The sequence below is a fragment of the Pundamilia nyererei genome, unplaced genomic scaffold (genome assembly GCF_000239375.1).
Source record: "Pundamilia nyererei isolate P.nyererei 1_Seehausen unplaced genomic scaffold, PunNye1.0 scaffold00136, whole genome shotgun sequence".
Taxonomy (NCBI): Eukaryota; Metazoa; Chordata; class Actinopteri; order Cichliformes; family Cichlidae; genus Pundamilia; species Pundamilia nyererei.
Window position 1 is genome coordinate 788,349 of NW_005187537.1, and position 16,191 is coordinate 804,539.

The 16,191-nt window shown below is 37.4% G+C and overlaps 1 protein-coding gene across 1 annotated transcript in view; it reads left to right on the plus strand.

The window, feature by feature from the left end:
• Positions 1 to 13,220, plus strand: part of hpse2 (heparanase 2) — a 48,953-nt gene extending 35,733 nt beyond the window's left edge. Inside the window, exons 7-12 of the mRNA XM_005743841.1 lie at positions 3,581 to 3,674; positions 4,508 to 4,614; positions 4,761 to 4,875; positions 7,887 to 8,032; positions 10,151 to 10,297; positions 12,440 to 13,220. Of these exons, the coding sequence (XP_005743898.1) occupies positions 3,581 to 3,674; positions 4,508 to 4,614; positions 4,761 to 4,875; positions 7,887 to 8,032; positions 10,151 to 10,297; positions 12,440 to 12,602 (772 nt within the window). The 3' untranslated portion in view covers positions 12,603 to 13,220. The remainder of the gene's footprint in view (positions 1 to 3,580; positions 3,675 to 4,507; positions 4,615 to 4,760; positions 4,876 to 7,886; positions 8,033 to 10,150; positions 10,298 to 12,439) is intronic.
• The last annotated feature ends 2,971 nt before the right edge of the window (positions 13,221 to 16,191 follow it).

The following is a 16,191-nucleotide window of genomic DNA, read 5'->3' on the forward strand; positions in this document are numbered from 1 at the left end:
TCAGTATTTCAGTCAAAATCTGACTTGCATTATATCGATAGGTTTTTATAGATTTCAGTGAAACATTTATACTCCTGAGAAGATGGATGTTAATGCCGATTCCCTGACTTATCCTCAAGCCATGCCATGTGGTTGACATTTGTGGTTTTCGACAAACTTTAATCACTTTGCTACACCAAGGCTGTCCAGCCTTACGTATAGTGAACTGCCTTACCAACAGGGGCTGCTTCTTGGTGAGAGATTTAAATTAGTTTAAAGTGTGTGAGGACATGGTGCCAGGTTTAAATTTGACCAAGAAAAGTCAACAAGACAGATTTACAATTTTTGAAGTTGCTGTTTAGTTGCCCCTGAGCAAAGCACATCTGAGACTAATTGCTCCAGTGGTGTGGACATCTGGGTGTGAAGCAAACAAGCAAGCTCCCTCAGTTAAATGCTCTAATAATGAAAGGCGCACTTTGACAAACCTCTCCTTTCAAATGAGCCCTTCTTGATTTAATCATTGTGGCCTTAAAGTGCATTAGAAACATTTTTTTTTTCAAATATATATGTTAGTTAGTTTCACTATTTCAGCAGTGCTGCTTTTTACAAGCCGGCTAACATGTTACAGCCAGAAGTTTCTTGTTTCCTGTCAGAATGGCAGTGGTACCAGTTCTTATTTATAGCTTATGTAAAGGGGAGAAATAGATGTTAAAGGTGAAAATCACAAAGGGGCTGTAAATTTACTTGTGAAATCCTAAGGGATGCTACATATTCTTCAGCCGTTACGTAATTATGATTGACCTAATGATAACCTGATGGTCCACATTCAAGGAACACATCCTTTTCTTATTTTGCTACCCCTCTGCTTACTCCCAAAATCTCTTGCTACACCAGATGGACAATTTTCAGTGCCTCACATGCAGTTATTAAAAGTAAGTTGTTCTACATTGTTTATAGTTTAGGGCTTTTAAAAAAACATTAGCAAAAAATTCCACGAGTGCAAAAATTAGTAACAGTCTTCTAAAAGTATCTTCTGTGATCATTACAAATCAAAATCATTTATTTATAAATAAATAAATAAATGTACCATTTCAGCTAAATAGTTTTCAAACTGTGGTACTGATGCAGTTCCACCTCTGCTTCTGTCCATCCTTGTCTGAACTGATTACATCTGTATCTCTAGGCTGTGCCATATTTTGGTGTTAGTGGAGTGCTAGATACTTTTGTAAGTGAGCTGTCTTTGATGTGGTGCTGGCACTTGGAGAGAGCGGTGGAACAAGCTGAGCAAGTAGATCTTTGTCTAAAAACATTCAGTTCCTGTGTTGTAAATTTTTGCATTTTAGTGAATTTTGGAACGTTTAGCCCAAAGTACCGTAGTATGCCAAACATTGAATGAACAAAGGAAAATTTTGTGGTTTTGTTTGAGGAGCTTGGACCTGAATACTAATTCAAAGTTTTTGGTCAAAATACTTGAGCATTGTTTGCATAAATTTGTGTGTGTGTGTGTGTGTGTGTGTGTGTGTGTGTGTGTGTGTGTGTGTGTGTGTGTTCCTGCACTAATGAACCACCAAGTTGAGTGTTTATCTTAAAGGCTAGTGTTGCTTTTTTACTGGATGCTTGTATATACTCTAAGCAAAATTAACCCTAATGGTAATTTGTAGTGTAAGATGTAGATAGAATTTGTGCTGTCTTATTCTGTTTCCATATATGAACTGGAATTTCTTCCCTTAGATCTAGACTGAAGAATTATTGTAAGCTCTCAGAAAAGATGACAGGATAGCCAAATAATTTGTGTAAGGCTATGACTTAATCCGTGCATTGTTTACAGTTTGAGGCCAGGAGCTTGGGACTTCTCCAGTGCTATGAGGAAAATTTCAACAAGGTTAAGCTCAGATTGCAACACTGCTTCACCCCACATAAACTAAATTCAGCTCTGTTCTCAGCAGTTTTGTTGGCACATCTGTCATTTCTGTAGACCTTTCCAAAAAGGTTCAGTAGAGGTTCTAACATAGTTTTTGAATTTATGAGCCCTTAGTTGTTATGATTATATGGTCTAATACTCTACTTTCATAGTATTTACAGTACCATTCTTACTTATGTTGTCCCCATTTATTTTGAAATTTTGATTAAGAAATATACTAACTAGCATTCTCCAAGAGACCTAAGTGTGTCTATTAAAAATTGATTGAGGAGAAGAAAAAAAAACCAATTTTACATAAAATATTTTTTACTTCCATCTTTCTAGAAATTTGGCTATATCTTATAACATGTGCTGCTTTTAAAAATTTAGAAAAGGACACATCTACATTATTCCACCTGCTATGCATGCTTCGTTTTCTGATGTTTGTGCAAAGGATGATATTTAATGACATCACTGGGCTTAATAGTTGTAATTTCTTTTCACCATTATACCATTGATCACCCTGAATATTTTCATTTTTAATTTATAACAATACCCAGAGGATAGCATGTAAGAGGTGAACACTTGCTGCTGTCTTTTAAAAATAAATCATAACTATTTACTGAAGCAGATAATGAAACACTCAAGCTAAATATGGAAAATTTTAATATATAGGACTCTGGGATACGTTTGACAATATAACTGAGCAAGGCAGTTCTTTGTTCATAGAAATGCTGTTTCTGAAATAACTCGACCTTGGAGAGCCAATCACAGTGTACTGACTAATTAATTGATTGATTGAGTGTACAACTGTTGTCTCCCCCCTCTGGCAGTGAGAGTAATTACACAAACACGATCAAAGTAGTTTTATGATACACATCTCCCAATAAGGAAAAGCCAGACCTTACAGAAGCTGTGCCAGGAGGAGATAAAGGCTGTAGCCTTCTTTGTCATGACAATTACTGTTGTCTTAAGCTTTCTGGTTAGCTGGTCATTACTGGTTGATATAAAATGCATTCCTAACGTCATGCGTCTTGCCACAGGCACCAGATTAAAAACTCTAGGACAACAACAAAATACAAGGAAGTTTACCTGCCACGGATTGGTTTAGTGTTAAGTCGTTTTAACAGTTGAATGTAACAGACATATTTACGTGTTCACCGCGCTAACTTTGCAACTCACTCATCAAATAAAATAGTGGGGGAAAAAGCCTTTTTATGGCACCTGAATATGCACTAGACAGTGTAGCTATTATCACTGACTTTCCCTCGTTTAGAGAGTATGTTGGAGGGGATTTTTGTTTTCCCACAGGGTTTTGTTCAGCAGGACTTTGGCTCTAATAAATAAATTCTTCTCTTCATGCTGCCTAAACACTCTTTTTCTCTCATGTCTTTTTGTTTTTTATCCTTTTCTCACACACATGCAGATTGATGTCTTTATTATTCAGTCTGTCTGAAATGTCCATGCTTCCAAGCCATCCATTATGCAATCTCAGTAAAATTGGATTATCACTGCACTGAAATATAATTGAGTATGTCAGTGCCTGTTTATCAAAGCTGCTGTAAAACCTTTACAGTCTAAAGTTCATCGTTGCAAGGTTAGACTGAACATAAGCGGATGGATGGATATCAAATCAAGGATATCAAATTTATATAAATTTGCATATATTTTCACGCTGTTTGTTTTGCATTTTCATTACAGTTATTACATGGATGGCAGAATAAACAAAGCAGAGGACTTCCTAAAAACTCGACTTTTGGACACACTTGCAGAGCAGATCAGTAAAGTGACCAAGGTACTTAAGTTTTACTTAAACTTTGACTATAAATAATCCCAGTCATATGCATATATATTGTATGCTTGATAAAATGGGGATGCCTGTAATGACTCCTTAAACTCTGGAGTTCTATACCTGTAGTGTAAATACAAACTATATGACCGGACATATATTTGCATTTCTAATGAGTTTGCAAAATTCTGGATCATCCAGACCTGAGATAGTTTTGGGGTGGGGTTGCTGAAGAAGCCACATGTGCAAACCACAAAAGTAAGCCCCGAAGGTAAGATGGTTATGGCTGCCAATTCGTAATATTATCAGAACTGGGTGAGTTGAAAGATGATCAGGGAAAATAAGCAATCACTACCAAGAAATAAAACTTAACAGGAAAAAGGAGTGGGATTCCTCTGTGTACCACCACTCAAACAATAAGGTCAGGTTTATGTCTTTCCGATTTGTTGTTATTATTATTATATTTATTATTGTTCTCTTTGTATTGCTAGAAGTATTTTGTTGCAAACTCTCACAACGTCTCACTCGTTTACAGAGACAGTAAAATGCAGTCATTTAGCATAACAAAACAAAGGTTCCTCTTCATCATTAAAGTTTCTAAAGTTAAGAATTTAGGATTGTAATGCTCCTCAGATGGACTAGGGATGCTGCTTATCCCACCTCTTGTTCAATGTTAGCTCTTGTTCAATGTTAGCTGGCATAATCTCCAGCCGAGCCCAACCGTGAGTTGGATGGATGGCCCTCAGATTATTTTAGATGGAAAAGGTTGCACTGATTCTTAAGCCTAAAATGTGAAATCCAAATTTGTTGATAATTTTCTTTTCAATGACTCATCGCAGGTTGTGAACACACATACTCCGGGTAAGAAGGTGTGGCTTGGTGGACTTGGGCCAGCATGGGCAAGCGGCATCAGCAATCTCTCTGACACGTATGCTGCTGGCTTTCTGTAAGTATTGTTATCATCATACTACCTTTGCTTAAAACATTGGAAGCCACAATTAAAAAATCTTTCATATTTTCTAGTTTAAAGTATTTATTCCTAATAAAATATTGACTATTTCTCATGTATCGCATATTTTTCACATATTGCAGGTGGATGAACACACTGGGTATGGCTGCACTGAATGGCATTGATGTTGTGTTGCGTCACTCATTCTTTGACTATGGATACACACATCTTGTGGACCAGAATTTTAACCCTCTACCTGTAAGCTTCTTTATTTTATTTCAAAAAAGATTAAAATGTCTGTTCACTTTCTTAGTGCTGCAATCAAAATGGCCAAGATCTGACCGAACAACTATGCAAGAGCTTTCCCTTATTAGACTTGGTGCGTTGATGGCACCTCTTACTCTTTCCCGTGGGAGCTATTAGCTGAGATGAAAGGTGTTTAGTGGTGATGAGTAGTTAGACGCGGGGGCAAAATGCCATGTAACCTTAGCCCTTTATCAGTAGCACAGGACAGTGTCACTGCTCCCCTCAACCCCCATCATAACTTTGTGCTTCTCTGTGTGGGACAGTCTGCCGGTGAGAGATCTGCAACCTGAGAATCTGATGCACAGGCATGTTAGTCAAATAGCCTGCAAACCTGTGTGGAATGAGACTGCCCAATGCCAAGTTCCCCGGTGGTTTGGTCTAAAAAATAAAAAAAACCTAAAAAACTTATTATTGTTTCATTGTTAGTCACTTGGTTGTGCATTATTAGAATATGAGGGGGGAATTATATTAACACGTGTAAGAGGTATACCTCTGCAGTCCCGATGTTTGTTTCTTATTAAACCCTCTAATTAAATTCTTTTTAAAAGGGTGCTTTGTAGCATTGTCTTGCTTTTTAGCTAATCTCATTTTGTTAAAAAAAATCCTGAAATGTCAAGAAGTGATAAAATGGTACCACGTGCCAAGTTCATAAAAAAGATTTATTCAGTTAATAAAAATGGGTTTATATAAAGCAGAGGCAGTGTAGGGTGAGAAGATTATATTAATGACAGTAACTCATTCTTCCAACAATAAAGGAAAAAATGATGGAGTCTTGGCATTTATCAAACATTTGTTATTATGTAGGACTTATATTCTTTTTCTTTTCATTTTGCTTTACCTAGAAATAGGTAGTCTAATGTGTACTGGGAGCTCCAAAATACATTATTAGCTGCTAATGTTATTGGGCTCATGAACTAATTACATCTGCAAAACATTTTTCAGAAATTCCCTCATTAGATCTCACTAGCGGGCATGCACTTACTTTAACCTCACTTCACCTATAAGATATTAAACAATAAAGATTGCTTCATTTTTTCCTCCCTCTTTGTCTCCATTATTTTTCTGGGAATGGGGATCTCCCGCTAAGATCACAATGCTTTTAACATGGCTGGATGTCTGAAGGCTGCACCAGCCTACCTGCTGAGAGAATTCACTGCAGCGCCAACCTGTCCACTGCATGGGAAATTTATGACCTGGCCCCATCCCCTATAGGATGACTCCACCATTGGTAGAATCTAGTGAAAGCCCCCAGCCCACTGAATGGCTCAACTGCCTCATCTTTTTTCCACACTTTTCTCCCCTCCCCTTCCTACTTTTTTTTTTTTAAGCATACTCTTCTTTCCCAATCATGCTTCTCTTTCCTGTTTTGTGTTGTTTTGACTCCACATGTGTCAGCCATCCCCTTTAGAAGTGAGCAGTAAACGCCTAAATTAAAGAGATGGCTGATTTTGTCTGAGATCCATTCTTTAAACAGAACTCTGTCTGACTGGCACTAAGTAAGGAGATTTTTGCTCACAGTTAAAGAAGAAAGAATTTTTATTTCTTACATCAAAAGCAGGTTGATGATGCAATGGGCTGAATCTAATTTGTCCGTATTAGCTAACCATAAAGGTTTAATTGTTATCATCCTTTGTTACCTCTGAGCAGCTGAAGTTTGTTTGGTGTCTGGTGTTTTTATTTTATTTATATTGGCATCTTACCAGTTCTTGAAGTAATGGTTGTTCCAGCAGTTGACGTTTGCCTGTATATCTATCCAAGGGGGGAAAGTAAGGTGCAAAAAAACAAAATTAAATTTAAAAAAGACACGGAAAGGGATGAAAAAGACGATGGCGAGCAATAGGATAAGAAGGAAACAGTTACACAGCTGGAGATCTAGAACCTCAACAGATATTTCTCTAAAATATTCCACATTAACAATCACTAATTATTGCTGTGGTCATCACAGCCACAGATTAAATTCTATCGGTTTATTGGTGTTTTTTGTTACATGTGTTTTTGAAATTTAAAAACAAAGCAACAAGTTTGGAATAAATGAAACCCAAGACTCGTCACTGCTCTTTGTCTTATTCTTTGTGTAATAATCATGGATCATACATTCATTCATCCGTCCCTCTGGCCGTGGCCACCACTATACTGTTCTATACTGTGCTGTGCTTCTTCGATGCCTTGGCAGCAAATTAAGTTAAAGTCTGAGTGGAAAAAAGAAGCCCTTAAATGTTGCCATATGCAGGATTGCATGGGAACTTCCTGAGGAGCACATGTTGTTCTGGGTCTCTTGAAGAGGTGTTGAGTCCCTATAGTCTATAGAGTTTAACTTAGTATGGTGGGCCACTCAACAATCATAATGAATACAGCAATTCATGATAGAGGATAATATTTTGTAAAAATGTCATATTTAAGAAGTGTCAAATCTAAACGAGTCAGCGGTTGTTAAATACAATGTGACGTGTGTCATGTGACAGTGCGCTCCAACTAGAAGTCCAGTATTCAGACTTGATGTTTTTGTGCACCACATCTCTCTTTACACACGTTAGCCACTTACAACACATACTTAACTCTCACAGCTTGCGAAACCAAATCTGTTTCTACAATCACCGGGACATTTCATGTCTCGATTAAAAACAATAGAGATTTTGGAGCTGTTCTGTTTGAGGGGAATCCAGAGTTTCTCTCTTTTTTTTTTCCTTTTTTTTTTTAAATGAAATGTTGTTTTCTTTTATTTTGCATGTAAAACGTCTTCTCCACACCTATTGCTTTTTACTGGTGTCTTTCAACTGTCACTACTGGAACCCTGTCTTGAAAAGTTACAATGAGAATCAATTAACTAATGCAATCATAAAAATAATGCAAATTGTTGTCTCTTTGTGTGTGTGTGTGTGTGTGTGTGTGTGTGTGTGTGTGTGTGTGTGTGTGTGTGTGTGTGTGTGTGTGTGTGTGTGTGTGTGATGATATTTCATTTACAGGATTACTGGTTTTCTCTGGTGTTTAGACGTCTGGTTGGTCCCAAGGTTTTAGCTGTGCGAGTGGCTGGACTGCAGAGGAAGCCGCAACCAGGACGAGTCATACGAGACAAACTACGTATCTATGCCCACTGTACCAGCTATCAAAAGTACGTGCTTAACTACCTTGGATTAGTTTGTAACCTGTTCCAGTTTTGCTGCTGAATGCTCATAGACTTTTAGTAAAGTCTAGCAATACTTTCAGGAATGTCAGACAGAAAACAGATGACTGTAGTTTAAAGAACGCCCCCTCTTGCCTCTCACAAACACCTGAGGCTGGTGTCTGGTGAGGAAGAACAAAATCCCTAACTCCACCATTTGGCTTCCCATAAATAAGCAGACCATAGACACCCGCTCATTCACAGCTCAGAGACTATAAAACTTAACGGGTATCACTTATCAGGTGTGTGGGTTCTGTCTCCCTGTCGTCAAAGGGCTGCTGAAAGGTGTGCACAGACCTTTATCCCATGTCAGATTGGCTGGAGGGGGATATTTGAGGGGGAGGGACAATAAGGCAGTCTGTGCCGCGAGGAGATAAAGAGTGCCACCATGGCCTGTTCAAGGTTATCATTTAACCCAGGCCAGTGGCTGTCAGCACCAGGGTAGACTTACGGCCATACTCTAGACGGTGCTCATTTACAGGTGGAGCATCTCTTAGAAAAATATCGGAGCACGGCAAAGATAGGTGGTTGATAAATGTGCAAGAAATACTACAGAAGCGTGAGTTCTAGTAACACTCATGCAGATATTCTAAATAGTTTTCAACAAGTGTACTCACTCAGTCTCTTGGTATGTATTGTAAATTTAGGAGTAGAGAAATGCCCTCGGCATGTGGAGTCACTGAGCTCCACTCAAGATACCAATCAGCCCTAGACTCATATGTTCAGACAGTGAAGCACTAAAGCAGTCTGTCTCAAATCCAAAGCCACTTCAGTTGCCATTATTTCTGCTACTTTGTGGTTTTACACAGTCAGCCCTTAAGTAGGCAAACCATTGTAGTCTTGGTGGTTTGACTAAATTGTATTAGAGAGCAAAGAATATAAATGTGTCCAAGCAGTCTTTGCAGATTAAATATGACTTCCACTGCCCTTTTACCCCTTTTAGTGGTTTGAATGGCATTTTTTTCACTTTCCAGCGATGCTCCAACATCAAACAGCATCAACACATGTTTATGTTCCTGGTTTGGATCTTTAAGAACCTCATCATTTTAAAGGTCTAAAAGGTTATTATCTCCTACTCCATCTAACCATCTGAACCATGGTCCACATTTCTGAGAAACAAGGCTGTAGGAGTTTAACACAGAGGCAGATATGTGTTCCCAGTAGGAGTACGGGACTATATCTCCTGGTAGATATATTAAACATTAACAGTCCTGCCGGGTTACTGAAATTGCTAAACCTGTGCACAAAAAACAAAGGTAAACATAAAACCAAAATCCAATATTACTTTGAAGATATGAGATTTAGGAGGTGGTAACTGGAAGCGATGTCTACCAGACGGTGAACACCAAGGCTGACATGTGGTATTCACTAGAGCTGTGTTGTCTTTGTCCTCATATATGGGCTCTTATTAGATTTTATCATGTTTGTCTTATCTGTCTCACTGAGTTATTTACCTTTGACCAGTATTCCTATCAAATTGTGTCCCCGGTGTTTTGCTCTAAGGAGAGGGACTCAAAGACTGTTGTCTGTGTAACTCAAGAAGTGTTGCCCTTTGTGTTCACACCCCTCATTTGACCCTGGGCCAGACAGCGGCAGGTTTCAATACTGGATATTGTATAAGAGAAGCAGATTTCTGTATTAGATAGACTTTAATGGAATGATAAAGGCTTCAAAAATGAAATGCAGTTTAATATGTTGATGCTAAATATACAGTAGATGATGGGTTTTAGGCTATAATAAAGAGTAACTTGCTATGTAAAGGAATTTCCTTTTTTTAGCCGGCTTTATCTTTCTTTATTAATTTTCCGAAAGCCTTTTGATCCAGATTAGATCAAGGAGTCGTGGTTTTATTCCATTACTATATGGGATGCAAATATCAAAGACTTTCTTCTCTTTGTAGTCATCTTTAATTATAGAGAATTTTATTCAACATGGCAATGTAATATATAATGAATCCCCATTAACAGATGTGGAGAGGCGACGTTTTCTGTTGTGCCCTGATCTTTTTTTTCTAAATGTAAAAGAAAATTAATGAGGCAGTGTCCATCTTTTTCTTTGTGACACTAGTCATAACTATGTCAGAGGATCCATAACGATCTACATCATCAACCTGCATCGATCGAGGAAGAAAATCAAATTGGCTGGAACGTTACGGAACAAGACTGTCCATCAGTACCTACTGCAGCCCTATGGCAATGATGGACTGCGAGCCAAGTTAGTATCTCTAGTCTCTTACACATGTGCAGATATAAACTTAAACATGCACACGTGCTTTAGGTAATTGTTTTCTATGTGAAACAGTTCTTTTCTATTTATTTATGTCGCTCAAAAAAGAGAAATGTGACAGTTATTGCTCATATAAAACAAAAAGAAAAAAATAAAATGCTGATTATTTGTACACTGCTTGAGTAAACCTTGGTTTGTAAAAGGAATTACTTTGTGCAAATGTCAGGAAAAACACTGAAATGGAGAATAGGAAAATTATAATTTTATAAACAACTTTATGCCTCCAAACTTAATAGGGTGTTAAACATCAAAACTTCAAAGAGCTGCAGTGACTCAATTTACTTTTATGACCACAGTGTATAATTTATATGGAGCCAGCATGCTGAGTGAGTGCCACACCGCAAAACATGCAAATGTACACTCAAATGCAATTACCTTTTCCTGTCTTTATCTGGATTAGAGTTAGGTGAAGACAAGTATTCTCATAAAGAATAATGTGTAACAATTAAAGCTAACTGAAAAATAAAACTTAAGTTTGTTCAGATGGTCATTGTCATTGCACTGCTTTAATTTGCCACCTTAATTATTGAAGGAAATTTTCAGAGAGCACAGTCCTTTGCAAAGTTTTAATGTGTTTTCATGTCCTTTTTTGAGTCTGTTTTTATAGCCTACAACAGATGTTTTAGCAATCAATTTTTCATTTTATATACATTCCATTTAGCTACAATATATTTCACTTTATGTAACAAGGTAATATAATTCCCATTTCCTTAAAATGTCTCTTAAAATAAAAACTTTATGGTTTCAGTCTTTAACTCTCTCCCTTAATCCCCTGGCCTGTTATTCGGACTCAGACTTAAGACACAAATCCTGAAATAACAGTCTAATGACCTAAGACTGTGTGTGTGCGTGTCTGTCTTTTTGTTATATGATACCCACATGCGGCCTTAATGAAAGCTCAAGCATGATCCTTCAATAACAGTGTAATGATGGAGGATGTTTTAGGTGTTAGAACAGGATCGCAAGGCAATTAATAGGAGAGCAAGCTAACGATGTGCCTGGCCTAAAGTGCTTTCATTTACCACATGGAGTGCAGGGAGATTTTTATGATGAATTTAGCAACACCAGATGTCTATAAATTGGTTTGAGTAGTGGAACTTTTTAAGTTTTCAGACCCATGTATGTGAAGAAAGGCTTTGAGCAGTCCGGTTTGAATTACAACTTCTCATTAGTGAACATCATTTTATTTGATCTTTTCTTGAATTCAATGTTCATGTAAAAGTCTTCAAACCACTGCCCTTTATTCCTTTATTATTGTGAACATTACAATCTCAGGGGAAACGTAGTCATAACAAGATAGAAAATAGTGTGGACAGACTGCATTTACATTAATAATAATTAGCATATTGTGTCCTGTATGGATAAAGAGAACCACTGTGAATTTAAAAAGCAAAGGTCATACTCAAACTGACTGTTATTTGGTTTAATGAAACTGGTGTTTGACTTTGTAAAATTGGATTTGTTCACATAAGTAGATTTCTATGATCATGCCTAGTCAGGAGTCTTAAAAAAAGAAAAAATAAATATTAATAGGTTTTACAGTAGATGAAGATGTAGCAGGGGTTATTTTGATGAATGTGACAACCTAAATCATTACAATATAACACTTTAACAGAGTGTCTTAGAAAATTGTTTCATATATATGAGGAGCATATTGGTTTTTGTAGCCTTATGACTTTTATCACAGTGAGCAGCTGCAGTAAATGCAGCTAAAGCCAAATATTAGGGAATAGAGATGACCCAAAATGTTAACAGAGAAATAAACTTGGGTTTGCTCTTGGTATTTTCCACTCAACATATCAGTTTTCACACTTTGCAGTTGTTTTAATTACAATAATGTGACAACAGCACCCCCTGCTGGCAGAATGATAGGCAAGATACAAGGCCCATGAAATAATGAAGATCCCGAGTCTTTTGTTGATAAAGTCTTACCATGGCCTACCAGTTTTATTTGTCAGAAGGCAGGGGAAGAAGACTTGGAATATAAGACGGTCGGTAAATTTGATTATGTGACTTAAGCATGTTGTAACTCACTGAGTTAACACACCGTATTTCTTCTTCTCTTTGCAGACATGTCCAGTTGAATGGGGAAAAGCTGGTCATGATGAACAATGAGACATTCCCAGAGCTGAAGCCCAAGACATTGAGGGCGGGACGGACAATAGCTATGCCTCCCATGACTATAGGTTTTTATGTTATCAAAAATATTAATGCTTACGCCTGTCGGAGATAACATTGATCCTTTATCCCCATGAAGTGTCATCTGATACCACACCACCAACACCAGTTTTACTCAGATTTTAAAGACTAGAATACCACTTTGTGAGAAGTTTTACAAAATGCTCAAGTACTCTTACAGACAAAACAATTCTCTGGATAACAAGCTTCCATCCGCACTGATATATATTTAAATGATCAAGCAGATTAAAAAAACAAACCCAGGCTTTCTAAGTCAAGACACACACGCACTGAAAACTTCCAATTGCTTTTTACCAGCAGTTCCTCAAATGCTACAAGACTGCAGTTGCAGAAATAAAAAAAAAAAACCACAAATTTTTTAACCTTGTGTTAGAGAGTTTAGACTTTTGAAATTATATTTACAGTCTCTATTTCTAATCTTTGACCTACAGAATGAGGAGATTTACACAAATCACTTTCAGTATGACTTGATCCTTTTCACAGAGAGAAAACATACCATGGTGTGTTTCTTCTTGACCCCATGCTGTCTGTGTATGTTTGTGTATGCATGTGTTTTATTGATAAAGCTACTGATGTGTCTGTTGAGGGTGCCGCTCAAACCACACTTTGTTTTCCTCTGCCATATCAAATGGCTGAAAATTGCAAATCTCTTTTTTCCCCTCATTCTTTTTTGTGTGCATGCTTTGAGGATCTTTGTGCGCACTTCAGTTTAACTGCAGGATATAATAGACAGGATGTGTCACTAGCTGTTTTGCTGTGATGCGCAGATAGATAATGTGAACCCATCATTCACATCACCTGGATCCACAGCTAAATCAGACTATAGATTAAAAAAAAAATCAAATACAGATTTTTTTCAGGTACATTTTAGCACTTCTTACTCTTTTCTTTTCTTGATCTTTTGTTTTTAATCCTTTAATGCTGCTAGGTTTCTTTTGTACTAAATATACTATATATATATATATATATATATATATTTTACAGTACATATTGTACAGGTTCACTGTCATATTATTAGATTATGTATTGTACATAAAAAAGAGTGATAAAGTGTTTTAAGCTTGATATGTTTACTTATATTCAGTATACAACTAATTTATATTGCTTTGTCTTTATATTTCTATTATATAAGAGTTGTACTAATGCCCCAATTTTAAAGCAAAATCTATGCAAAAGAACAAAAAAGAACCTGTAGGAATGTACTCATTCAGTAACAGGGTGACCAACTGACATTGATTTAAAAAAAATAAACACACACATGGTGGTGGGTCTAATTAAAAAGGGGGGGGAACCAACACACAAATCCAACTATCTTGCGATGGTTTACAGACTGTCATCTGCATTTTACTTCAAAATATTTTGACTAACTTATGCTGAAAAGTAAGACCGCGGTCAGTGAAAATGTCCCCTCGAGAGAGCTAGTCATGACGCCTTTTGAGCTTTAAACTGACACCATTAAGAACAGCGATAAGCAAGTGCAGGTTAAGTGTCTAAACATGTAAAATATAAAGAATAATTATCCTCTGAATGTGTTTATAGTTAATGTGGAGATGTTCATATTTCATTTGGAGAGCATTATTTTATATATGTAAAGTGTGCCTATATTATTTTTTGGTAAAAAAAAAAAAAGAAGTTTACATGAATAATAAAGACCTAAAAATACCCAAGATCTTGAAAGCTTTTTTTTTTATTTTCTTTTGTAAAAATGAGCAATTCACCACAGACTACACTAAAACAAAGAATGTAATCCTACTCAGATGTTAGTTTGTCTACAGGTCAGACTCCATAACCTTTGACTGTAAATTCATTATAGCATTAAAGAGGGGATTTGGGAGGAAGTTTTACGTCTGCACAAACAGCTAAGTCCCATCATGTGAAAGTGCACTGAAACCAGACTCCACAGCGGTTCTCGGGACATGACGGAGATCTGCAGGAGCACATGGTAACCAATAGAAAAAAGAAACAAAGAGATCGGAAGATATGATTTATACTTGCACAAGAGCACAAAGCAAAGCAGAAATGCCCTTGTACTGTGATCCCAATACAAAGGCACGGTATTAAAGTTTACCATCGTTTGTGCACTCACTCAATCAGCTCTTTATACACACACACACACAGACTGTTAGACTCTGTGGCCCAGTTGTGGAAGCAGCTGGAGCAAGTCTTTGTAGCGGGAAGAGTGCTGTCTTGTCACTGCATGAGGCAGCTGCTGATGGGAAACATGAAGCCAGGATGAACTAAAAGTCCAGACCTCAGCTTGACCCAGACAGGCTAAACCTGAGCCACACTTGGCTCAGTGTGCGCTGATGCATAGACAACTGGAATCTGCTTGGTAGACTCGTATAGAAGGGAAATAAAGGACCATGGTTAAATGCCCGTCATCTAGGTTCCTTCGGGTTCTCCTACACAAGAAAAACTCCACTGAGCAAATTTGATCTTTCCTGACACGGAGTCGTTACCACTGGCACCCCTTCAAGAGCCTGATCCAAAGCATATACCTTGAATTAGATTTTGTGCCATTCATGGGAAATAGCTTCTTGCTTTCATGTAAGGAGCAGAAATGTTTGGTCTGAGAAATGAACTTCCTTTCACATGTGGTTTATTTTAAACAGCCCGACATTGTTGACATGTAAGAATCAAACCAGACTCGTTAACACCTGGCCCATTTCATCTGGGATCTTTGAAGAGGAAATTTTATTCATTATACTGTGTTGGCCACACATATATATACAGGGTTAGATAAAAACATGCTTTATTTTCAAAGTAAAGTCAGAGAGAGAGCAGACGTACTAAAGTTGAATAAGATAAGTCGATTAAATTGGGCAGCACGCTCCAGAAAATTGCTTTAAATCTCAGTTGCCAGTGCGGGTTAGAAATATTCTTACATCAGCTACCTGTTGATATGGATCAGAAAATAAAACTGCATGCCTTTCTGATGAAAAGCATGTTGAATTTGTTAACTACCCGCAGTACCTCTGCCCTGAAAGTAATGGTTAAGCAATAATTGACTGAAGCAATGGGAACAGTGAACTTAGTGAACTTCCTAAGACTCAGAACAGGATCTTATCAACCTGAATGGGTTGAAATGGTTTTGTTTGGCAAACTCTGGTTCATATAAACCCGTGCTTTGCGACAATAATGGCTGAACATCAAATCCTCTGACAAAATCAAATTCTGTTGTGGTTTAGGAGGACTGTATGGTGTCCAGCCACTTCTGCGTGACAGTCTCTCCTTAGCCGAGGTAACTGCTACCCAGGCCCACCTAACACTGTTTATACTCCATGATCCATTTTGAGACATGCAAGGCCCTCTTGCCCTGTTAGCAAACACTGAGGATTTCTAGATGTTTACTCTGTATATACAGGATACAGCTTAAGTAAGACTTCTGTGGATGCCGGATACCTAGAAAACTGATGGACCAGATTAGATTTTGGCCCGCAACATTGAAGTCTTGGCATTTTGAACCATTTTGAGCTAAGCAAGGTTAATAAAACATAAATATTTATCCTACTATGGTTCTTTGCTCCACTCAGCAGCCAAGCATACAAACAGTGCCGAATATTATGATATAACACAGATTTGCTGAAGACCTTTCTCTGAAAAACATAATGATATTTGTTGAA